The sequence below is a fragment of the Mustelus asterias genome, chromosome 6 (genome assembly GCF_964213995.1).
Source record: "Mustelus asterias chromosome 6, sMusAst1.hap1.1, whole genome shotgun sequence".
Lineage (NCBI taxonomy): Eukaryota > Metazoa > Chordata > Chondrichthyes > Carcharhiniformes > Triakidae > Mustelus > Mustelus asterias.
The window spans coordinates 111,905,299-111,932,039 of NC_135806.1; the positions used below are offsets into that span (position 1 = coordinate 111,905,299).

General features: G+C 45.0%; 1 protein-coding gene across 1 annotated transcript in view; it reads left to right on the forward strand.

Annotated features, from left to right (window-relative positions):
• The window catches only part of iqgap2 (IQ motif containing GTPase activating protein 2), a 354,173-nt gene that overhangs the window by 137,049 nt on the left and 190,383 nt on the right, over nucleotides 1-26,741 (forward strand). The window contains exon 3 of the mRNA XM_078214942.1: nucleotides 23,721-23,877. Coding sequence (XP_078071068.1) covers nucleotides 23,721-23,877 — 157 coding nt within the window. The remainder of the gene's footprint in view (nucleotides 1-23,720; nucleotides 23,878-26,741) is intronic.

The window sequence follows — 26,741 nt, forward strand, 5'->3', positions numbered from 1 at the left end:
ACCAGACAGGCCACCTGGCATCAACTTAGGCACTGGAAACTTCACTGGCGCACACAACAGGCAGGGCAGACCCAGCAGCAGCACAGTGGTATACAGTCAGGAGGGAGTTGCCCTGGGAGTCCTCAACATTGACTCCAGACTCCATGAAGTCTTGTGGCATTAGATTAAACATGAGCAATGAAACCTCCTCTTTACCACCCACCGCACCCTACGCTGTTGATGAATCCTCCATGTTGAACACCACTTGGAAGCAGAGTGTGGTAATGACACAGAATGTGGGTGGGCCAATCTACCTGTCATAGGTGTATCTGTCCATGACGGTTTAGGTATAACAGCGACTGCTGTATGGACCTTCTGAAGATGGAGTCCCATCTTTATTCGGAGCAACCCTCCATTGTGTTATGTAGCACTACTATGCTGTGAAATGGGATATTTCAGTACAGATCCAGCAACTCAAAATTGAGTATCCATGAGGTTCTGTGGGCCAGCAACAGAATTGTATTCAAACACAATCTGTAACCTCATGGCCTGGCATATCCCTCAGTCTACCATTACCATCGAGTCAAGGGATCATCACTGGTTCAATGAAGAGTGCGGGCAAGTAAGGAACAGCACCAGGCATGGCTAAAATGATCTGTCAACCTGGTAAAACTACAACACAGGGCTACTTGTTTGCCAGACCGAGGAGATCCCACAACCAACGGGTGAGAACAAATTTCTGCAGTCCAGCTGCAATCAATTGTTACTGATTGCCTTCAGCCAATACGATTAACTCCACATGACAAAAGAAATAAAGGCTCTGGGTACTGTAAAGGCTCAGGCCCTGAAATCATTCTGGCAATAGTGCTGAAGATATTTGCTCCAGAACTAGCTGAACCTCTAGTTAAGTTGAACCAGCACAGCTACAGCACTGGCACTTTGGCCAACTGTCTGTTGTCCACATGAAACAGGACAAATCCAAACCAGCCAATTACTGCCCCATCAGTCTATTCTCGATCATTAGCAAAGTAATGTAAGGTTAGTGCTACCAAATGACATTTGCACATCAGTTTGGTTACCAAGGCCACTTGGCTCCTGACCTCACTACACCCTTGGTCCAAACATGGGTAGAAGAGCTCAACTCAAGATGAGAGGTGGCAATGGCAGTCTTTGACATCAAGGCAGCATTTGACAGAGTACAGCGTTAAGGAACTTTGGCAAAACTGGAGTCAATGGGAATTGAGGGGAAAACGCTCCACTGGTTGGAGTCTTAGTGAGAACACTGGAAGATGGTTGTGGTTGTTGAGTTCAAACCGTCAGGAGGTGCGTCAATGCCAGATTCATCAGCCGCACTTACAAGACAGCCCCGAACGTCACCCAAGCGCAACGCAACGCCATCCGCGCTCTCGAGACCAACCACAACATTATCATCAAACCAGCAGACAAAGGAGGGGCCACTGTCATACTGAACAGAACGGATTACTGCAAAGAAGTGTACCGGCAAATGAACAACAAGGAACATTACAGATAGTTACCTGCAGATCCGACCAACGAACACACCCGTCAACTCAACAGACTGATCAAGACCTCTGATCCGGACCTTCAGAGCACCGTCCATGCTCTCATCCCACGTACTCCCCGCGTTGGAGATCTCTACTGCCTCCTGAAGATACACAAGGCCAATACACCCAGCCGTCCCATCGTATCGGGCAATGAGAACCTCTCCGGCTACGTCGAGGGCATCCTGAAACCCATTGTACAAAGAACCTCCAGCTTTTGTCGCGACACTACGGACTTCCTACAGAAACTCAGCACACTTGGAGCAGTTGAACCAGGAGCACTCCTCGTCACAATGGATGTCTCGGCACTCTACACCAGCATCCCCCATGACGTTGGCATTGCTGTAACTGCCTCAGTACTCAATGCCGACAACAGCCAATCTCCAGATGCAATTTTACAACTCATCTGCTTCATCCTGGACCACAACGTCTTCACCTTCAACAACCAGTTCTTCATCCAGACACATGGAACAGCCATGGGGACCAAATTCGCACCTCAATATGCCAACATCTTCATGCACAGGTTCGAACAAGACTTCTTCACCGCACAGGACCTTCAACTGAAGCTATACACGAGATACATTGATGACATTTTCTTCCTTTGGACTCATGGTGAACAATCACTGAAACAACTATATGATGACATCGACAAGTTCCATCCCACCATCAGATTCACCATGGACTACTCTCGAATCGGTTGCATTCTTGGACACACGCATCTCCATCAAGGACGGTCACCTCAGCACTGCACTGTACTGCAAGCCCACTGATAACCTCACGATGCTCCACTTCTCCAGCTTCCACCCTAAACACGTTAAAGAAGCCATCCCCTATGGACAAGCCCTCCGTATACACAGGATCTGCTCAGATGCGGAGGATCGCTACAGACACCTCCAGATGCTGAAAGATGCCCTAATAAGAACAGGATATGGCGCTCGACTCATCGATCGACAGTTCCGACGCGCCACAGCGAAAAACTTCACCGACCTCCTCAGAAGACAAACACGGGACACGGTGGACAGAGTACCCTTCGTCGTCCAGTACTTCGCCGGAGCGGAGAAGCTACGACATCTTCTCAGCCTTCAACATGTCATTGATGAAGACAAACATCTTGCCAAAGCCATTCCCACACCCCTACTTCTTGCCTTCAAATAACCGCACAACCTCAAACAGACCATTGTCCACAGTAAAGTACCCAGCCTTCAGGAGAACAGTGACCACGACACCACACAACCCTGCCACAACAACCTCTGCAAGACGTGCCAGATCATCGACACAGATGCCATCATCTCACGTGAGAACACCATCCACCAGAACACGGTACATACTCTTGCAACTCGGCCAATGTTGTCTACCTGATACGCTGCAGGAAAGGATGTCCCGAGGCGTGGTACATTGGGGAGACCATGCAGACGCTGTGACAACGGATGAATGGACACTGCTCGACAATCACCAGGCAAGAGTGTTCCTTTCCTGTCGGGGAATACTTCAGCAGTCATGGGCATTCAGCCTTTGGGTAAGCGTTCTCCAAGGCGGCCTTCACGACAGATGACAACGCAGAGTCGCTGAGCAGAAACTGATAGCCAAGTTCTGACCACATGAGGACGGCCTCAACCGGGATCTTGGGTTCATGTCACACTATCTGTAACCCCCACGACTTGCCTGGGCTTGCAAAATCTCACTAACTATCCTGTCTGGAGACAATACACATCTCTTTAACCTGTGCTTAACGCTCTCTCCACTCACATTGTCTGTACCTTTAAGACTTGATTACCTGTAAAGACTCGCATTCCAACCATTATTTTGTAAATTGAGTTTGTGTCTTTATATGCCCTATTTGTGAACAGAACTCCCACTCACCTGATGAAGGAGCAGCGCTCTGAAAGCTTGTGGTTTGTGCTACCAAATAAACCTGTTGGACTTTAACCTGGTGTTGTGAGATGGCTTATTGAGCTTGCCCCAGTCCAATGCCGGCATCACCACATCATTGTTGAGTTCAGTTATCTCGGCCACAAGACATCCCTGCAGGAGTCCCTCAGGGTAGTGTCCTCGGCTCCACCATCTTCAACTGCTGCTTCAATGACCATCTCTTGCATCAAAAAGTCAGGAGTGGGAATGTTTGCTGATGGTTGTATAATGTTCAGCAACATTTGCGACGACTCAGATACTGAAGCAGTTGGTTCCCTGATGCAACATTATCTAAAATGTAGCAAGTGATATTTACTCCATACAAGTGCCAGTTAATGACCATCTCCAACAAGAATCTAACCATCTCCCTATGACACTCAATGGCTTTACCACTGTTGAGGTCCCCCTCCCCCCACCCCAATCAACATTGTGGGGTTACCATTGACCAGGAACTGAACTAAACCAGCCATATAAATACTGTGGCTACAAGAGCAGGTCAGGGACTGGAAATTCAGTGGAGGGTAGCTCGCCTCCTGATTTTCCAAAAGTCTGTCCACCATCTCAAAGGCACAAGTCAGGAGTGTGATGGAATACTTGGTCACTTGCCCTGGTCAGTGTGACTCTAACAATACTCGAGCTGAACATCATCCAGGACCAAGTAGTTCTGCTTGATCAGCATCTCATGCACTTCCTCCACCACCAATACAACTGATTACACCATATAAGAATGCAGTGCAGCAACTCGCCAAGGCTCCTTCAACAGTTCCTTCTGAGCTTTCAACTTAGACCCCCTAGAAGGACCAAGGCAGCAGATGCATGGGAACACCACGACCTGCAAGTTCCCCTCCATACCACACATCATCCTGACTTGGTACTATGTCACTGTTATAGGAATTATGGAACTCCCTTGCGAACAACATTGTACCTACACCGCACGGATGCAGTCATTCAAGAAGATGGCTCATCATCGCCTTTTCGAGAGCAATTGGGGATGGTCAACAAATGATGGCCTCGCCAACAACATCCATATTCCATGAAAGAGTAATTAAATAATTATAAGGTCAAGCTAGAATGCTGTAAATGGCAAATGCCCAAAATCTTCAGTACAAAAGTAAATTGCTCTGTTGTTGTATTGCTTACACTGTACAACAAGCACAGCACTTATCCTGACCGCTGAATTTCTGAATTCTGATGAAGGTATTATTCATTTTACTTGTTTTCATTTCATGAGATTTAATTGTTTGCACCATGGCTGAATGATAGGAGGAGCATACAATTCCTGCTAGTGATTAGGATCTTCATATCATCTAACAATCTGACTGTCATTATCAATAATCCTTAAATAGTCACATTCAAGGTTATTCCAGTCTGAGAGATCAAAGTCTTGTAAAAATTCCAAAATGCAACTTTTATCTGTGCTCTGTTCCTTGTCAGTTTAGCGCCACATTAAATCACAAAACAAGCCATTCAATCTTTGTCTGGCAGCAGAAGTATGTAATGTGTGCAGCTGACAGAGGGACTGTAAGTAACCAAAATGATAATGACATAAGTGATGATATGAAGAACATTTGGGAGGGTAGTGGCCAGTAAACAATGCGTGAGGAGCTTCATAAGATCAGCTGATGTTTAGTTCCACTTCTTCCAAACTCCGATCTCCTTAAATATTTGCCATGATCCTTCATCTCACTTTTTAAAAAAAATATAAAGGGTCGCGAATGAAGCCCAGTCCATCACTCAAACCAGTCTCCCACCCATTGACATCGTCTACACTTCCCGCTGCCTCGGAAATGCAGCCAGCAAAATTAAAGACCCCGCGCACCCCGGACATTCTCTCTTCTACCTTCGTTCGTCAGGAAAAAGATACAAAAGTCTGAGGACATGTACCAACTGCCACCAGACTTTTGAATGGACCTACCTCACATTAAATTGATCTTTCTCTACACCCTAGCTATGACTATAACACTATATTCTGCACACTCCCTTTCTTTATGTGTGATATGCATTGTCTGCATAGCACACAAGAAACAATACTTTTCGCTATATACTAATACATGTGACAATAAACAGTGGCACTGTGGTTAGCACTGCTGTCTCACAGCACCAGGGACAAGGGTTCCATTCCTGGCTTGGGTGACTGTTTGTGGGGAGTCTGCATGTTCTCCCTATGTCTGCGTGTATTTGCTCCGGGTGGTCCGGTTTCCTCCCACAGTCCAAAAGATGTGCTGGTTAGGTGCTTTGGCCATGCTAAATTCTTCCTCCGTGTACCCAAACAGGTGTTGGAGTGTGTTGACTAGGAGATTTTCACAGTAACTTTATTGCAGTGTTAATGTAAGCCTACTTGTGACACTAATAAATAAAATTAAAAGACTTAAAATTTAAATCAAATGAAAATCCAATTAAGACTATGAGATGTTTAGCAAAAGTTGAACTTCATGGAATTGAAGGCAAATTATTGACCTGCTTGGGAAATTGGTTGAGCGTTAAGAGAAGGAGAGGAGGTATAATGGGCAGGTATTTCAATTGACTGGATGTGACTAGTGTTGTATCACAACGATCTGTGTTAGGATCTCAAATATTCATTGCATCTAGATTTGCTGAAAACACAGATGGGTGGTATGATGAGTATTACGGGTTGAGAGGATAAACTTGCAAGGAGATGTTGATAGACTGTGAATCATAGAATCATTAAATTCATACAGCACAGATGAAACTATTCAGCCTGTCAGGTCTCTGGTAGTTCCACTCCCCAGCCATCCCTAATTGCCCCTTGTACTTGCTAGGGCATTTAAGAATCAAAGAACAAAGAACAATACAGCACAGGAACAGGCCCTTCAGCCCTCCAAGCCTGCGCCGCTCATGTGCCCACTAGACCATTCTTTTGTATCCCTCTATTCCCAGTCTGTTCATATGGCTATCTAGATAAGTCTTAAATGATCCCAGCGTGTCCGCCTCAATCACCTTGCTTAGAAATCATAGAAACCCTACAGTGCAGAAGGAGGCCATTCGGCCCATCGAGTCTGCACCGACCGCAATCCCACCCAGGCCCTACCCCCGCATATTTACCCGCTAATCCCTCTAACCTACACATCTCAGGACTCTAAGGGGCAATTTTTAACCTGGCCAATCAACCTAACCCACACATCTTTGGACTGTGGGAGGAAACCGGAGCACTCGGAGGAAACCCACGCAGACACGAGGAGAATGTGCAAACTCCACACAGACAGTGACCCAAGCCGGGAATCGAACCCAGGTCCCTGGAGCTGTGAAGCAGCAGTGTTAATCACTGTGCTACCGTGCCATTCCAGGCCCCCACCACCCTCTGTGTAAAATACATCCCCGACATCTGTGTTGAACCTTGCCCCCCCTCACCTTGAACCCGTGACCCCTTGTGTTCGTCACCTCAGACCTGGGAAAAAGCTTCCCACTGTTCACCCTATCTATGCCCTTCATAATTTTATACACCTCTATTAGGTCGTCCCTCATCCTCCGTCTTTCCAGGGAGAACAACCCCAGTTTACCCAATTTCTCCTCATAGCTAAGACCCTCCATACCCAGGCAACATCCTGGTAACCTTTTCTGTACTCTCTCCAAAGCCTCCACGTCCTTCTGGTAGTGTGGCAACCAGAACTGGATGCAGTATTCCAAATGCGGCCTAACCAGCGTTCTATACAGCTGCAACATCATATGCCAACTTTTATATTCTATACCCCGTCCAATAAAGGCAAGCATGCAATATGCCTTCTTGACCACCCTCTCCACCTGTGCTGCCACCTTTAAGGACCTGTGGACTTGTACACCCAGGTCCCTCTGTGTGTCTATACTCCTGATGGTTCTGCCATTTATTGTATAGCTCCCCCTTACATTAGATCTACCGAAATGCATCACTTCGCATTTATCTGGATTAAATTCCATCTGCCATTTCTCCGCCCAATGTTCCAGCCTATCTATATCCTGCTGTATTCTCTGACAATGTTCATCACTATCCGCAACTCCAGCAATCTTTGTGTCGTCCGCAAACTTACTGATCACATCAACTACATCTTCCTCCAAATCATTTATATATATCACAAACAGCAGAGGTCCCAGTACAGAGCCATGCGGAACACCACTAGTCACAGACCTCCAACCGGAAAAAGACCCCTCCACTGCTACCCTCTGTCTTCTATGGCTAACACAGTAAGAAGTTTGACAACACCAGGTTAAAGTCCAACAGGTTTATTTGGTAGCAAAAGCCACACAAGCTTTCGGAGCTCCAAGCCCCTTCTTCAGGTGAGTGGGAATTCTGTTCACAAACAGAACATATAAAGACACAAACTCAATTTACATGAATAATGGTTGGAATGCGAATACTTACAACTAATCAAGTCTTTAAGAAACAAAACACGTTGTTTTGTTTCTTAAAGGCTTGATTAGTTGTAAGTATTCGCATTCCAACCATTATTCATGTAAATTGAGTTTGTGTCTTTATATGCTCTGTTTGTGAACAGAATTCCCACTCACCTGAAGAAGGGGCTTGGAGCTCCGAAAGCTTGTGTGGCTTTTGCTACCAAATAAACCTGTTGGACTTTAACCTAGTGCTGTTGAACTTCTTACTGTGTTTACCCCAGTCCAACGCCGGCATCTCCACATCATGACTTCTATGGCTAAGCCAGTTCTCCATCCATCTAGCTAGCTCAGCTTTTATCCTGTGAGATTTAACCTTTTGCACCAGCCTGCCATGAAGGATCTTGCTGTGGCCCTTGGTCAGGGCTAACCAGGTAAGGACAACAGGTCTCTAGCTGGGTTTTTACAACAATTAGTGATCGTTTTGTGGTTATTGTTACTGACACTAATGTTCAATTCCAGATGTTATTAATTGAATTTAAATTACACAGCTGCCCAGGTGGGATTTGAACCCATCTCCTCAGAATCCTGCACCCTTTTTCACATCCTTCCTAAAGTGTGGTACCCAGAATTGGACGTGTGTTTTATACGGACTTGGTATAATGTAGTTTAACAGATTGTTTGGCCAAAGGTATGAAAAGATATGGAGTTGGATTACATATATCAGCCATGATTTCATGCAACACACTAAAAGGGTTAAATGTCCTAAAACAAAAATAGCAATGGATGAATTATGTAATGAACCAGGAGAAAGATTGAATCCTTTCCATGTGAATTGGAAAAAATTGCTGCAGATCAGTGCAACTGAACCCAAAGTAGGATTCAGTAATTAGATTCAAGATGATTTAACAGTAAGTGTAAAGAAGTGGGGCTGTTATGCACTGTGTATTTTTTTTTGTAAATTCCACTCCCCAAGCTAGAATAGTGAGTTGAACTTGTAGAAAAAAATGGTACTCCGTTCTGGGGTTAAATTAGCCACAGTTGCCGTTTGTCGTCAGTCTTGTAAAGTAGTACTTGAGGCATAGAATGAGGGTAGAATTAAACTCGTGTTTTATTCAATAGCCTGTCGAGACACCTAATAGCCTCACATGGGCTATTTGGGCAAAGAGGGACTTGAAGGGGGAAATTCACCTCTGTAACATTCTTCTGTCACACTGCTACCATTATTCCTGAAAACTGCATTCCTGTAATTATTTAAATAGAAAGGCAGGAAGTATGTTTAACACCTTTAAGGTCCAGCAACAATGCAAGACTTTCAGGAAGTCATTCCCGCAGTACATTTGGAAACCAGATGCCAAGAATCTATAGTTATGCACAAAGGTTAAAAATACTGCATGGGGTTACATACCCTTTGAAGTGCTGAAGTCCACATGTGCGCAGCAGCCAAACTATGTCTTCATGATTAAATATTAACCAGCACACTAAGTGAGGTTGCTTCAAGGAAGGTCACCTTTTGTATCAACAATTGTAATACATAGACACACAAAACGAAAACTTGTACATTATGGCAACAACACTTTTAAACTTTTAAAACTAGATAGGTAAAGTAAAGTTTATATATTAGTCACTAGTAAGGCTTACATTAACACTGCAATGAAGCTACTGTGAAATTCCCCTCGTCGCCACATTCTGGCGCCTGTTCAAGCCAATGCATTTAACCAGCACATCTTTTGGACTGTGGGAGGAAACCGGAGCACCGGGAGGAAACCCACGCAGACACAGGGAGAACGTGCAAACTCCTCACAGGCAGTGACCCAAACCGAGAATCGAACCCAGGTCCCTGGCGTTGTGAAGCAGCAGTGCTCGTCACTGTGCCGCCGTGCTGCTAGTACTCTCTAATGTACTGTTCTCCACTTACATAGCAACACAAACCATTAGTTGAGCCACATATAAAAGTAGTACTTTTTTGGAAAAGCTTACGTCATACTATACAATTATAAAATATTATGCTGAGTGTAGATTGAATATTGACTTCGTTTACAGCAAATTTCTAAACCTATATAACGTTTGAGGTGAATGTGTGTCAAGTGTCACATATTCTTTTCAAATAATTGCAGTAAGGGACTTTGGGCAAGCAGTGGGTTAACTGTCTAAATTGTATATTCACAAAAGTAAAAACCTGTCTGAATGTTTTTCACAATTTCACAACATGTACACCTGCTAGCCTATTTCCATAATGTCTGCCAAGTACTCACATTTTGGTACCATCACAACACATGCACGAGGAGCCTGCAATAGTCCCCACAGAATAAAGGGCTATATCTTCAGTTTCCTAAACAAGCTTGCATTGCGAAATGTGCCGCAGTAGTGAAGTTCTAGTGAACATATACAAACATGATTTGCATCAAGGATGACGAAATTTAACTCTTTTTCAAACTCATCGTGGCATGTTTCTGCTTCTGTGAAAAGATAAAACACAGTGTCAGCAGCACAAGGCCAACATTTCCTTCCCAGACTAACATACTGTTTTTGAATAATTTCTAGTTTAATTCACCCTCAACTGTGGTAGAGCACTACCAATGAGGTTAAAGTTTTGTATTTGGCCAAAAGTGCTGAAGGCTTGTGCATCAGAGTTAGCCATGCAGTTTCAACACAGCTAAAACACTGGTATGTTCTATCCACAATAAAATGCAGGATAAATCAAAGATCCAATTAGCAGGATCCCCGATTCCAATAATGTACTGTATTGGAAAGCACCATTTATAGAATCATTAAGTGAAACTTGCTCACCAATTTGCCAGTTTAGCCCCTGCTATATCCAACTGGCTCCAGATCTTGTTGCAGACATTATTCAGGCATCGATGTATGAACTGAATGATTGAAACCCAGTATGCGCCTCCAGCATCCTGTAGCTGGTGATTCAGGCACATGGAGGGATATTACAAGGACAAAAGTGCATCACTGAATGAAATCTCCATGTCGGCAGCACATCCGTAAATACAAAAGAGAGAATTTCATTTATTTACATTATTTGGGGTTATAATTGTCGAACAGTTATTTGTTGAATACCATTGTAAACCTGTTATGATTGGTTTGCAGTTGATTAAAATTGGAAAAGTGAGTCAAAGATGGGTTGAAGCTTTCCCCTATGCATTTGTTTAAAGAAAGATTTGCATTTGTATAGCACCTTTATGGACGGCAGGTGGCACTGGTTAGCACTGCTGCCTCACAGGGCCAAGGACCCGGGTTCAATTCTGGCCTCAGGTCACTGTCTGTGTGGAGTTTGCATGTTCTCCCCGTGTCTCCGTGGGTTTCCTCCCGGTGCTCCGGTTTCCTCCCGCAGTCCAAAGATGTGGGCGTTAGGTGCTAAATTGACCCTAGTGTCAGGGGATTAACAGGGTAAATAGGTGGGGTTACGGGAATAGGGCCTGGGTGGGATTGTGGTCAGTGCAGACTTGATGGGCTGAATGGCTTCCTCCTGCACTGTAGGGATTCTAATACCTTCGATTCTATGATCTTTCAAAATCTCAGGATGTTGCAAAGCCACGGAGCCAACAAAGTGCAGTCACTGTTGTAACGTTAAGAGCTGTTGTCAACAGGAGAATACCTCGGTAGCACTCGCCTCCTCCGGTTTGGTGTGTGCAAAGTTGGTGAGGCTGTGCACCTCATCAGGGACTTGAAAACAGATGAGAATGGGCCTCTGTGTGATCTAACCTCACGTCTGCTGAGAGTCACCATTAATGAAAACCAGTGATCAAGCAGCTTGACCAGATGCTGCAGTTCATGTTGACTCCCCAAATGGTGAGTTCAATGAGTGGGAAATTTAAAAGAAGCAGCCTGTTCTAGTTAAATACTATTAATTTTCTATTGCCCATGGAGCGCTGCAGTGGTTAGGTTGGGTCGATATGCTGTTCACAAAGAAGATTAGAAGTTTGTACGCTAGTGGCAGGAAGCTATATAGTCATGCTGAGCAGAGAGAGCTCAACCTATTGGAGGTGATGAGTGCTGCTGAAACAGCACTGTGCACGTTAGCAACGTTATTCACCTGTATTTATATACAATTGGGTAATGGAAATACAAATATGACCCAAGATCACTTCTGGCTCGGGTAGAATCAGGGTGACAGCTGTTAAAATTTCCAAACATCTCTAGTATCTAAAAATCCTCCAATTTTGCTGAGGGGAAAATTTAGTAAGTGCCTTTGACAACAAAATCAGAATGTGAATAGTGATTGTGAACTCAAACATAGATCACAAAAGCATTTCCTATTTAAGAATGGATGGGTGATTGGTTTATGGCATTCAAAAAGGAATTTGATATTTGATAAGCACCTGAATGGAAATAATTTACTACAGAGGAAGAGATGGGTGGTGGGACTGGTAAATTGCTGAAATGGGCTTGTTGGCAGCCATCTGAGTTGGAACCATTCTATGATTATATGGATTAAATATTGTGATCTGTTTGTCAATGAACAGTGGGATGTGTATGATGCATTCTGGACTATGACTCCCAAGTTGTATAATAAAGATAAGTGACCTGGACAGAGAGAGAGAGGTTCTTGATTAGTAAAGGGGTTAAGGGGAAAAAGCGGGAGAGTGAGGCTGAGAAATTTAACAGCCATGATTGAATGGCAGAGCAGACTTGACGGGCCAAATGGCCTAATTCTGCTTCTAAATTTTATGATCTTATGGACAGCATTCAGGCTTGTACTGATAAATGGCATGTAATATTTGTGTTATACAAGTGCCAGGGGATGACCAACAAGAGTGAATCTAATCATCTCCCCTTGACATTCAATGTCATTACCATCACTGAGTTCCTCATTATCAATATTCTGGAAGTTAGATTATCAATATTCTGGAAGTTACCATTGACTAACTGAATTGGATCAACTATATAAATACTGTGGCAACAAAAGCGGATCAAAGGCTGGGAATTCTACAGCAAGTAACTTGCCTCTCATCTCCCCAAACTGTCAATTATCTACAAGGCACATGTCAGGAGTGTGATGGAATACTCCTCTTGCCTGGATGAGTGCAGCTCCAACAACAGTCTAGAAGCTCAACACCATCCAGGGCAAAGCAGCCCACTCGATTGGCAGCACCTCATCAATCATCTTAAACATTCGCTCCCTCCACCACCGATGCTTGTTGCAACCATGACATCTACAAGATACACTGCAGCGGCTCACCATGCTTCCTCCAAGAGCACCTTCTAAAACAATGATCTCAACACCGAGAAGGACAAAGGTAGAAAATGTGCCAACACCTGGAAATTCCCTTCCAAGCCTTGAACTATTCTGACTTGGAATTGGAACTACATTGTCACCACTCAAAACCCTGTAACATCCTTCCTAACAGCACTGTGGGTGTACCTACATTAGATTGATTGTAGAGGTTCAAGAAAGTGACTATCCATCACCACCTTACGGGCAAGGAGTGCTGGCCTTGCCGGTGACAGCCATATCCCAATAAAAACATAAAGAATTTACAATGCCATAATATCCTGCTAACATTCCTGTTTGATGCTTTGAACTTCTGACAACTATAAAAATGAGTTCTGTGCATATCTACAGCTTATTTCAGCCTTCTAGTAACATGATTTTATTGCATAACAAATGGAGCATTTATCGTTTCAACGTGCTGAACTTGTTTCAAAAAACCTATGCCAGAAAGACAGATTTAGAGAATTTCTGAACACATTGTAGCCACAGTAACTGGCTATAAGGCAATGCAATCAGTATGTTGCCATATCATATTCTGTAACATGAAATCAACTTCTGAAAGCTTTAAATCTATCAAATGTCCATAAAGCAAAGTGCAGTTTGCTACGTTAAATTCCTCTTGATAGTAGGAAGTTACAGGGCATTATGAATTGATGTTTAATTGCCTCTGATTTGCTGATTGGATAAGTCTATCTTTTCAATCCACAAAACAGTTAACCTTGGTCAATATGAATAGGTTCACTGCTATAACACCTTGTGGACTTGTTCAGAGAGAAGCTGGCAGAAACCAGGCTGAATGCAATTGCTGAGCAGGCAGGGCCTGCCCACTAATCAGCTGGGTTGCTGACTAAGACGGTGACCCTGAGCCTAGCCATTCTTTTGTAGGTTCATTGTGATGTAGATAACCGGATCCTGACGGCGTTATAATCACTGATTAACCTATTTGACTGGTTGCACACTAGTTTCTGCATACTGACATCTTCTGGCAGAATTGAAATTTAACAGGCAGCAAGCACTGGAATATCAATTCTGTAAAACAAACTAAGCTGCATAACTTTTCTTGTATAAGACAATGATTGAAATTGGAATGAGAAAGCTGGGCACAACTATTTAAATTCTACTTGGTAACTTGATGTTCATTATTTTCCATTTCTAACTGCTCTTTGATGTTTTCTTACCAGCTTTTCTAGCTGTTCAAGAATGGGATGATCACTCTGTGTACTTCTGCCTGCTGATGCAATTGTCCATTTGTGTGTCCTTTTAGCTACTTTTGGTGGTTCTAGTTCTGAATTCTGCTTCGACAAGGCACTTTATCATGGAGATAGCCTTTAGATGCCATATGTTGGGGTGGAAGCAGGGAACATTGCTGGACTTTTGCTGCTGTGATTTGAAGCATTGACTTCTCTCCTTCCCATTCCTTGAACTGAAACTTGGGAGACTAAACTTGAATTATCAAATTGGCAATTTTAAACGAAGAAGTTGCTGAGCCCTGATTTGTGTCCCACGTGTATTGCTGCAGCAGATGGTTCATTTGTACATGATTGGTTCTTGTTGGCCATTGAAAGCGTGCACCAGCTGATAATTTCATTTAGCCTTTTTGTGCGACAATATATCGTTTTGTTTGTATTTTGAGTGTGTAATGCACAAATTGTGCCGATTCCCTGAAGGTCCAACACTGACAAATTACAACTCCTGGCTCAGGTATTATACTAATTACTGTCTTTAATCTTGTGGAGAAAATAAATGTGACCAGAAGTGCATTTCCTAGCAGGATACTGATGTAGAAATAACTCAGTTTACAAAGATATTTGAAAATGTCAAATTTAGAAAACTTCCCTGAAACTTTGCCTCGATGTGTAATAATTTGGGCCCTGAGACGCATTGTGCTGCCATTTATTGTTTTCTAGATAAATGGAAAACAGAATTGTCTAATTGAAATTGAAGAGCGTATGCATTGAAATAATAAGTACCTTGAACTATTCAGAGCTAGATTGTCAGAACAGCCTGATTGTAAGTAGGAAAACATTTCTTGAATGCATTCAGCAAGAAGTCCTTGAATTCATATGGCACCTTTTTAAGGCACCCCACCCACCCCCTTAAACATTCACTCCTTCCTTCACCGGTGCATGTTAGTAGCAATGTTGTACCATCTACAGATGCAGTACAGCAACTCACCAAGATACCTTTGACAGCAACTTCCAAATGCATGACCGCAACCACGTAGGAGGACAAGGGCAGCAGATGCATGGGAACACCATCACCTGCAAATTCCCTTCCAAGTGACAGACCATTCTGACTTGGAAATATTTTGAAGTTCCTTCACTGTCGCTGGGTCAAAACCCTGGAACTCCTTAGATACTGAAGCAGTCTGTGCCAGCATGCAGCATGATGTGGATGACATTCAGGCTTGGGCCGAGTTCTTGGGCAAGTAGCCGTCACACTGCACAAGTTCAGTCAATAGCCGTCTCCAACGAGAGTGAAACTAACCATTTCCCCATGACATTCAACAGCATTAATATCACTGAATCACCCACCATAAACTTACAGGGCTACCATTGATTGCAAACATAAGTGGACTAGCTATATCAGAGCAGGTCAGAAACTGGAAGTTCTGTGGCAACGAACTTACTTCTTACTCCCAAATCTGTCCACAAAGCACAATGTAGAGGTGCCAGCGTTGGACTGGGGTAAACACAGTAAGAGTTTTAACAACACCAGGTTAAAGTCCAACAGGTTTATTTGGTAGCAAATGCCATTAGCTTTCGGAGCGCTGCTCCTTCGTCAGATGGAGTGGATATCTGCTCACAAACAAGGCATAGAGACACAAACTCAAGTTACAGAATACTGATTAGAATGCGAATCTTTACAGCTAATCAAGTCTTAAAGATACAGACAATATGAGTGGAGAGAGCAGTAGGCACAGGTTAAAGAAATGTGTACGATCTCCAGACAGGACAGCCAGTGAGATTCTGCAGGTCCAGGCAAGCTGTGGGGTTACCGATAGTGTGACGTGAACCCAAGATCCTAGTTGAGGCCGTCCTCATGTGTGCGGAACTTGGCTATCAGTTTCTGCTCAGCGATTCTGTGCTGTTGTGTGTCATGAAGGCTGCCTTGGAGAACGCTTACCCGAAGATCAGAGGCCGAATGCCCGTGACCGCTGAAGTGCTCCCCCACAGGACGAGAACAGTCTTGCCTGGTGATTGTCGAGTGGTGTTCATTCATCCGTTGTCGTAGCGTCTGCATGGTTTCCCAAATGTACCGTGCCTCGGGACATCCTTTCCTGCAGCGTATCAGGTAGACAACGTTGGCCGAGTTGCAAGAGTAGGTACAGTGTACCTGGTAAATGGTGTCCTCACGTGAGATGATGGCATCCGTGTTGATGATCCGGCACGTCTTGCAGAGTTTGCTGTGGCAGGGTTGTGTGGTGTCGTGGTCACTGTTCTCCTGAAGGCTGGGTAGTTTGCTGCGGACAATGGTCTGTTTGAGGTTGTGCAGTTGTTTGAAGGCAAGAAGTGGGGGTGTGGGGATGGCCTTGGCGAGATGTTCGTCTTCATCAATGACATGTTGCAGGCTCCGGAGGAGATGCCATAGTTTCTCTGCTCCAGGGAAGCACTGGACGATGAAGGGAACTCTGTCCACCGTGTCCTGTGTTTGTCTGAGGAGGCCGGTGCGGTTTTTTGCTGTGGCGCATCGGAACTGTCGATCGATGAGTCGAGTGCCATATCCTGTTCTTATGAGGGCATCTTTCAGCGTCTGGAGGTGTCTGTTGCGATTCTCCTCATCTGAGCAGAAGTGGAGCATCGTGAGGTTATCTGTGGGCTTGCGGTACAGTGAGGTGCTGAGGTGACCGTCCTTGATGGAGATGCGTGTCCCCAAGAATGCAACCAATTCCGGAGAGTAGTCCATGGTGAGTCATATGGTGGGATGGAACTTGTTGATGTCATCATATCGTTGTTTCAGTGGTTGTTCACCATGAGTCCAAAGGAAGAAAATGTCATCAATATATCTCGTGTATAGCATCGGTTGAAGGTCCTGTGCGGTGAAGAAGTCTTGTTTGAACCCGTGCATGAAGATGTTGGCATATTGAGGTGCGAATTTGGTCCCTATGGCTGTTCCGTGTGTCTGGATGAAGAACTGGTTGTTGAAGGTGAAGGCATTGTGGTCCAGGATGAAGCGGATGAGTTGTAAAATTGCATCTGGAAACTGGCAGTTGTCGGCGTTGAGTACTGAGGCCGTTGCAGCAATGCCATCATAGTGGGGGATGCTGGTGTAGAGTACCGAGACATCCATTGTGACGAGGAGTGCTCCTGGTTCAACTGCTCCATGTGTGCTGAGTTTCTGTAGGAAGTCCGTAGTGTCAGGACAAAAGCTTGGGCGTTCTTTGTACAATGGGTTTCAGGATGCCTTCGACATAGCCAGAGAGGTTCTCGCACAGGGTCCCATTGCCCGATACGGAGTTGGGGGTAGGGTGTTAGTGGGGATTGGCTGTCCGACTGGAAGCAGAGAGTCGAAATAAATGGGTGCTTTTCTGGTTGGCAGATGGTAACTAGTGGCGTGCCGCAGGGATCGGTACTGGGGCCTCAACTATTTACCATTTATATAGATGATCTGGAGGAGGGGACTGAGTGTCGGGTAACAAAGTTTGCAGACGACACAAAGATAAGTGGAAAAGTGAATCGTGTGGAGGGTGTAGAAGGTCTGCAGAGAGATTTGGACAGGCTGAGTGAGTGGGCGAGGATCTGGCAGATGGGGTATAACGTTGACAAATGCGAGGTTATTCACTTTGGAGGAAATAATAGCAAATTGGATTATTATCTAAATGGAAAGCAATTACAACATGCTGCTGTGCAGAGGGACCTGGGGGTCCTTGTGCATGAGACGCAAAAACCCAGTCTGCAGGTGCAACAGGTGATCAAGAAGGCAAATGGGATGTTGGCCTATATCGCAAGGGGGATAGAATATAAAAGCAGAGATGTCTTGCTGCATCTGTACAGGGCATTGGTGAGGCTGCAGCTGGAATACTGTGTGCAGTATTGGTCCCCTTATTTGCGGAAGGATATATTGGCCTTGGAGGGAGTGCAGAGAAGGTTCACCAGGTTGATACCAGAGATGAGAGGTGTTGACTATGAGGAGAGACTGAGCAGATTGGGTTTGTATTCGTTGGAATTTAGAAGGCTGAGGGGGGATCTTATAGAGACCTATAAGATAATGAAGGGGCTGGATAGGGTAGAGATGGAGAGATTCTTTCCACTTAGAAAGGAAGCTAGAACTAGAGGGCACAGCCTCAAAATAAAGGGGGTTCAGTTTAGGACAGAGTTGAGGAGGAACTTCTTCTCTCAGAGGGTGGTGAATCTCTGGAATTCTCTGCCCACTGAAGTGGTGGAGGCTACCTCGTTGAATATGTTTAAATCATGGATAGATGGATTCCTGATCGGTAAGGGAATTAGGGGTTATAGGGATCAGGCGGGTAAGTGGAACTGATCCACTTCAGATCAGCCATGATCTTATTGAATGGCGGGGCAGGCTCGAGGGGCTAGATGGCCTACTCCTGCTCCTATTTCTTATGTTCTTATGTTCGATGGGACGGCCAGGTGTGTTTGTCTTGTGTACCTTTTGGGAGGCAGTAGAGATCTCCAACGCGGGGAGTACGTGGGTTGAGAGCACGGAGGGTGTTCTGAAGGTCCGGATCAAAGGTCTTGATCAGAGTGTTGAGTTGACGGGTGTGTTCTTTGGTCGGATCTGTGGGTAACTGTCTGTAGTGTTCCTCGTTGTTCAGTTGTCGGTACACTTCTTTGCAGTAATCCGTTCTGTTCAGTATGACGATGGCCCCTCCTTTGTCTGCTGGTTTGATGACAATGTTGCATTTGGTCTTGAGAGCGTGGATGGCATTGTGTTGTGCTTGGGTGATGTTCGGGGCTGTCTTGTGAGTGCGGCTGATGAATTTGGTATTGACGCACCTCCTGATGGCTTGGGCATACATGTCAAGTCGAGGGCAGCGGCCTACCGGAGGAGTCCAATTTGACTCTTTCCTCTTCGGCTGCACTGCGGATCTCTCTGTCGGCTGTTCCGGTTCATTGGCTGTCTCATTGTGTTCGCTGTTGGGCCTCTTGGGGTTTGTGGAAGAACTCCCGCAGCCTCATTCGCCTGATGAATTCCTCTGTCTGCTGCGAGACTGATGGTGGTGGGGCAATAATTGAGCCCTCAGCTGAGAACTTCGATTTCAGCTGGTTGAAGTGTACAGTCCGACAAGTTGACAATGGACTTCCCTGCAGTGGTACTGTTTTCTACTGTGGTACCAGGGGAGGCTTGCTTGCTGCTGGTGGTGATGCCGAGTTTCTCGCGTTTCCTGTTCTTGGTGCGCATGTAGATGGTGTAGTTCCTTTGTCTTGTCTGCTTGGCAGAGTTTCGCAGCTGGTCTGCGTCCTGAGCGCAAGTTGAGAATATGGACTCTATCTTGGTTTCCAGGCTGCGGCATTTGCTGTAGAGCTGGTGTATGAGGTGGTTGAGTGTGAGAGAGGTGCGACGGCAAGGTCTCTCAGCGTAGTCTGTGTTATATGTTGACCTGAGTTGACTCCTCCGGAAGGCCGCTGCCCTCGACTTGACATGTGTGCCCAAGCCATCAGGAGGTGCGTCAACACCAAATTCATCAGCCGCACTCACAAGACAGCCCCGAGCATCACCCAAGCAACGCCATCCACGCTCTCAACCGCAACATTGTCATCAAACCAGCAGACAAAGGAGGGGCCATTGTCATACTGAGCAGAACGGATTACTGCAAAGAAGTGTACCGACAAATGATCAGCAAGGAACACTACAGACAGTTACCCACAGAGCCGACCAAAGAACACACCTGTCAACTCAACACTCTGATTAAGACCTTTGATCCGGACCTTCAGAACACCCTCCGTGCTCTCATCCCATGTACTCCCCACGTTGGAGATCTCTACTGCCTCCCGAAGATACACAAGGCAAACACACCTGGCCGTCCCATCGTACTGGGCAATGGGGCCCTGTGCGAGAACCTCTCCGGCTATGTCGAGGGCATCCTGAAACCCATTGTACAAAGAACCCCCAGCTTTTGTTGCAACACTACGGACTTCCTACAGAAACTCGACACAAATGGAGCAGTTGAATCAGAAGCACTCCTCGTCACAATGGATGTCTCGGCACTCTACGCCAGCATCCCCCCACGATGATGGCATTGCTGCAACTGCCTCAGTACTCAACGCTGACAACTGCCAGTTTCCAGATGCAATTTTACAACTCATCCGCTTCATCCTGGACCACAATGTCTTCACCTTCAACAACCAGTTCTTCATCCAGACACACGGAACAGCACCTCAATATGCCAACATCTCCATGCACAGATTCGAACAAGACTTCTTCACCGCACAGGACCTTCAACCGATGCTATACACTAGAGACATTGATGACATTTTATTCCTTTGGACTCATGGTGAACAATCACTGAAACAACTATATGATGACATCAACAAGTTCCATCCCACCATTAGACTCACCATGGACCACTCTCCGGAATCGGTTGCATTCTTGGGGACACGCATCTCCATTAAGGACGTTCACCTCAGCACCTCACTGTACCGCAAGCCCACGGATAACCTCACGATGCTCCACTTCTCCAGTTTCCACCTTAAACACGTTAAAGAAGCCATCCCCTACGGCCAAGCCCTCTGTATACACGGGATCTGCTCGGATGCGGAGGATCACAACAGACACCTCCAGACGCTGAAAGATGCCCTCACAAGAACAGGATATGGCACTCGACTCATCGATCGACAGTTCCAACGCGCCACAGCGAAAAACTGCACCGACTTCCTCAGAAGACAAACACGGGACACGGGGGACAGAGTACCCTTCGTCGTCCAGTACTTCCCCGGAGCGGAGAAGCTACGGCATCTCCTCCGGAGCCTGCAACATGTCATTGATGAAGACGAACATCTCGCCAAGGCCATCCCCACACCCCCACTTCTTGCCTTCAAACAACCGCACAACCTCAAACAGACCATTGTCCGCAGCAAACTACCCAGCATTCAGGAGAACAGTGACCACAACACCACACAACCCTGCCACAGCAACCTCTGCAAGACATGCCGGATCATTAACACGGATGCCATCATCTCACGTGAGGACACCATCTACCAGGTACACGGTACCTACTCCTGCAACTCGGCCAACGTTGTCTACCTGATACGCTGCAGGAAAGGATGTCCCGAGGCATGGTACATTGGGGAAACCATGCAGACGCTACGACAACGGATGAATGAACACCGCTCGACAATCACCAGGCAAGACTGTTCTCTTCCTGTGGGGGAGCACTTTAGCGGTCACGGGCATTCGGCCTCTGATCTTCGGGTAAGCATTCTCCAAGGCGGCCTTCACGGCACACGACAGCGCAGAGTCGCTGAGCAGAAACTGATAGCCAAGTTCCGCACACATGAGGACGGCCTCAACCGGGATCTTGGGTTCATGTCACACTATCGGTAACCCCCACAGCTTGCCTGGACCTGCAGAACCTCACTGGCTGTCCTGTCTGGAGATCATCCACATTTCTTTAACCTGTGCCTAATGCTCTCTCCACTCACATTGTCTGTATCTTTAAGACTTGATTAGCTGTAAAGATTCGCATTCTAATCAGTATTCTGTAACTTGAGTTTGTGTGTCTGTATGCCTTGTTTATGAGCAGATATCCATTCCATCTGACGAAGGAGCAGCGCTCCGAAAGCTAATGGCATTTGCTATCAAATAAACCTGTTGGACTTTAACCTTGTGTTGTTAAAACTCTCTCAAAGCACAAGTCAGGGGTGTGTGGGATACTCTGCACTTGCCCCAAAGAGTGCAGCTCTAACAACACAATGTTCTATACCATTTGAAGGAAAAGGCAGCCCGCTAGATCAGCACCCCATCTGCCACTTCAAACATTCACTCTCTCCTGCACTGGCACACTGTATAAGCAGTGTGCACCATCTATAAGGAGCAATGCAGCAGCTCGCCAAGATTCCTTCAACAGACGCTTCCAAGCTCATGACCTCTATCACCTAGAAGAGCAAAGTCAATAGATGACTGGGTCCACCTGTAAGTTCCCCTCTAAATTGCTGTAGGTGATTTTACTACTTTTGTTCAGAGACCAAGGGACATGGTTGACACAATCCCACATTAAAACCAACATCTTTATTGAGAATTTTAAACAAAACTCTTTCAATTAAATAATGCAGTTATTCCTCAGGTGTGCAATCGAAGATGACTTGAGGTCACTTAGGAGTGACCTTTGACAGATTACCCTGCTCGGTTGACCGGGTCTCTTCGTATTGATGCGTATTTTCTGTCTTGAGCGTTGTGAATGTGGGATAGTTTGAGATTTACATACAGAATACAGTGTTTGGGAGAGCTCATATACAATAATCATCTTAGTGCGGTTTGGTTAGTTGAGGTATATGATTGGTTGTTGGTTGGTTAGCACATTTCCAAATTGTCTTCCATTCGCTTATCTATGTAAGGCTTCTTCCTGTCCTACTGTGATTATGCCTGGTTCCAATCAGCCTGTAGTGATTTCAGCCAGTTTTCTGCAATTGATAGTTTTGTTCTATTCAATGCAGCCGCATGGCTACAATTAACAAATATAGGTGTAATTGGTAAGTATCTAACTCATTCAGTTTCTACATAACTTGGCTTGGGTCACTGTCTGTGCGGAGTTTGCACATTCTCCTCGTGTCTGCGTGGGTTTCCTCCGGGTGCTCCGGTTTCCTCCCACAGTCCAAAGATGTGCGGGTTAGGTTGATTGGCCATGCTAAAATTGCCCCTTAGTGTCCTGAGATGCGTAGGTTAGAGGGATTAGTGGGTAAAATATGTAGGGATGTGGGGGTAGGACCTGGGTGGGATTGTGGTCGGTGCAGATTCGATGGGCCGAATGGCCTCTTTCTGTACTGTAGGGCTTCTATGATTTCTATGATGACAAACACTGCTCTGAACTTGTAGGCCGCCTGTCAACCCTTTCTTAACATCGCACGCCATCCTGAACTATATCCCCATTCCTTGAATAAGACAAAAATGTGCAACATTCTCTCTAAAAACACTGTGGAATGTACTTCCATCAGATGGACCCCAGCATTTCATGAAGATCGCTTTCCAGCACCACCTCGAGAGCAATTAGGGACACACATTCCGTGTAGGAATAGAAGTAAATTCCCCATTGTGTGTCTCAGGAATGTAATCAGAGAAAGATAGGAATTGAACTAAAGAAGAAATTATTAGGATGGTGTCGGGAGGGAACTTCAGAGCTTGCAGCTGAGGTAGCAGAAGGCGTGCACATTTTAAAATCATTTTTAGCAGCTAAGAAATGTGCAGGGTCCATAAGACACGCAGTGCTCAAGGTTAACCTGTTCTTTTTCATTTCATTGACGTGCAGTAAAATCTTTGCTTTCAACATTGTTGATATGTTAGAGAGAATGAGCAAACAAGAAATAATGTTCACCAACACCTGATTTTTATACATCCATTAAAGGAATCTGGAATTCAATTGTTAAATTCAAAGCGGTAAAAACAGCCCAGGTCTCCCATTTAAATGCTAAACAATTTGCTTCATCTGTCTGGAGAGAGTGGTCTGTTATACCAAGGGACTCTCATGAATATTGATGAAACTTAAACAAAATATTTGATTTTTTTTTTAAACCTGCAAGTTTCATAGCTAATTGTAACTTTAATTCGTTTAGATGGATAGAAGCCTGTCTGCATGAAGAATTGCCCCCTACCACCGAGCTTGAAGAAGGACTGAGAAATGGAGTCTATCTTCTCAAACTTGCAAAGTTCTTTGCTCCTAAATTGGTTTCTGACAGAAAGATCTATGACATTGAACAAACAAGATTCAAGGTAACAAAATACTTTGTCATTACAGTGTATTGATGAACTTAAATGGTTGACGTCTTATATGATATGGCTCATAACTGTTTCCCAAATCGGGGCCTTTCCAAGGGGTCTGTGATGAAGGACTAGTCTTACACGTGACCAACCTGGGCGTTTTCCCAGGGTGCTGTGAGTTAGGCAAGTGAGTGATAGCCAGATGTGTCCCCACTATGCTCCTGCTCTTCCCTACCCCTCCAGTACTCTGTGCACCTCTCTCCATGTCCACTTTCTCTCTGTTCTGCTCCCATATGTTTCTGTTCTCCCTTTGCTTCCTTAGTGCTTTTTCCATGCTGCTGCTCTCTCTCTGCTCCAGCTCTTTAAGTACTGAGCTTACCCAGTGCTCCAGCTCTCCCCTTGTCTCCCGAGTGCTCTTTCTGGGATTCTGCTCTTCTTGGGCTCCTCTTTTCTCCATGCTCCTGCCAAACCAGAGTCTGCAGCAAGATGTGGCAGCATCCATTTCTCTGATACCTGCTTTCCTAATAGTAATATTGCAGGCATTGCATGCAACATTTTTCTCTTGCATGTTTTAAAAGGGGTCCGTCAACCAAAAACATTTGAGAACCACTGGCTTATAACAATCTTTTAACTGTGCCTTAGCCTTCTCCTGAAGGCTTGCAACTTACTTTGTGATATTTTTAATAGGTGTAGGCACCCCTCCATTATCTCACTTAGGCATTCACTTCTTTTATTCCCTCCAATTTGCTTCTCTCATCATCCAAATAATGATGTGTTCTTACTCCAGGAGCCTTCGCACCCTTTTTCAATGCCTCAGTAAGTGATCATTCTTTGGAGTGTTTTGACACTTTTTGAGCAGCAGAACCCAATCCTGTTCTTTCCAGCTGCCCACATAAATGTACCTTTTAGGACTGACCATTGAGTAGTGACAAGAAGTGGTAATCTTGACTGAATTTTCTTTCTCTTTTCCTTGTCCCCCCCCCACCCTTTTGTCTTCCCAACCAGCCATCCCGTAGGAGTGACCCTTCAGTGCCATAGTCGAAAATTATTTCCGGACAGAAATCAAAATTGACCATGTCTTGATCTCTTTTACTCGCGGTGCATGTCTGCCATTCAGGATATTATAATTCAAAGTGTGTTTTAATGCAACTCATCTTCAGATTTGTTTAACAAGTTCTGAAGTGTAATCCTTTGTTATTTTTGCATCAGGTAGAACTGTTGTGTGTCCTGAAGCTCTTTGCCAATTTCTTGCTCGACTCTGTATTTCCAGTGTCTGATTTACAGGTTAAAGACTGTCGTCTTCAAGTTTTGATGTTGCTTGCTATTTTCTTTCTCTGAGGAGCGGAGTTGCATTTTATGAAGGGAGACGCTTTTTTTTTCTGGGAGAAAGAGCTTTCCTTGCAATATCAAATAATCTGATCAGTTTCAGTAAACTTCACATAGTGTTTGCAAACAAGAAAACAAGGCTTGCTGCACATGTTTCTCAAAAACAGTAGTCGTTTCAGGTCCAGTGTCACTTTGTATTAGGTGGCTGGTGCTGGCAGACTAATGTTCTTGTTGAGCTGTTTTCCAGTACAATGAATAATCTGTTCAAAGTGCAATTTTCTTGAGGCATCAGACAGTTTCTTCTTGAGGGTAATGTTCACAAAAAACAAAGATTAACCTTTGAAACAGTTGGCTGGTGCTGGCTTCGTCAATTTAACCAGCTTAGTAAGAAATTATTTGGTTTTTTTTGTTCTTAACTCATCCAACTGTTCTACTGTTGAGTTGATTGGGTGTGTTGAGGGAGGGGTGGTTATGAAGGATTATAGAATGATGTATAAATGGACATTAAATGTCATGGTTTAAACATAGAAATGATAGCCTTTTGATACCCAAGTAAATATATCCTGTTGCACTGAAGTGGATGGGAAGGAGTAGCGAAAAATATGTAAATCTAAAAGCAGTCTGTGTCCACAGTCAGTAATAGCTGGTTAACATTTGTGCTAGGGCTGATGAGGCAAGTGATTTAATTTTGATTTGATTTATTATTATTGTCACATGTATTAGCATACAGTGAAAATTATTGTTTCTTACATGCTATACAGACAAAGCATACCGTTCATAGAGAAGGAAAGGAGAGAGTGCAGAATGTCGTGTTACAGTCATAGCTAGGGCGTTGAGAACGATCAACTTAGTGCAAGGTAGGTCCATTCAAAAGTCTGATGGCAGCAGGGAAGAAGTTGTTCTTGAGTCAGTTGATACGTGACCTCAGACTTTGGTAACATATATGTTACACAAGTGCCAGATGGTGACCATCTCCCATTGATATTCAATGGTGTTACAATGATGTTCAATGGTGAATCTCCCACTACCAACAATCTGGGGCTTGTCATTGACCAGGCTACAAGAGCAGGTCAGAAGTGAGGAATCCTGCAGAGAGTAACTCGGCCCATGACTCCCCAAAACCTGTCCACCATCTGCAAGAGCCAAGTCAGGAGGGTGATGGAATAATCTCCACTTGCCTGGATGGCTGCAGCTCCCGCAACACTTGAAACTCAACATCATTCAAGACAATGCACCATGTTTAATCAGCACCCCATCTACCACCTTAAGCATTCACACCCTTCACCACCAAAGCACAGTGACAGCAATGTGTACCTTATGCAAGAAGAAATACAGCAACTCACCATGCCTCCTTTGACAGCAGCTTCTAAGTAAGTGCATGACTTTTACCACCTCGAAAAACAAGGACAGCAGACATATGGAGACGCCACAACCAGCAAGTTGTCCTCCAAGGCATTCAGTCTTGAAACTAACCTGGGGTACTCAGCATAACAGCACTGCGGGTATGCCTACAGCAGATGGACTGTAGTGGTTCAAGTAGCTGGCTCACC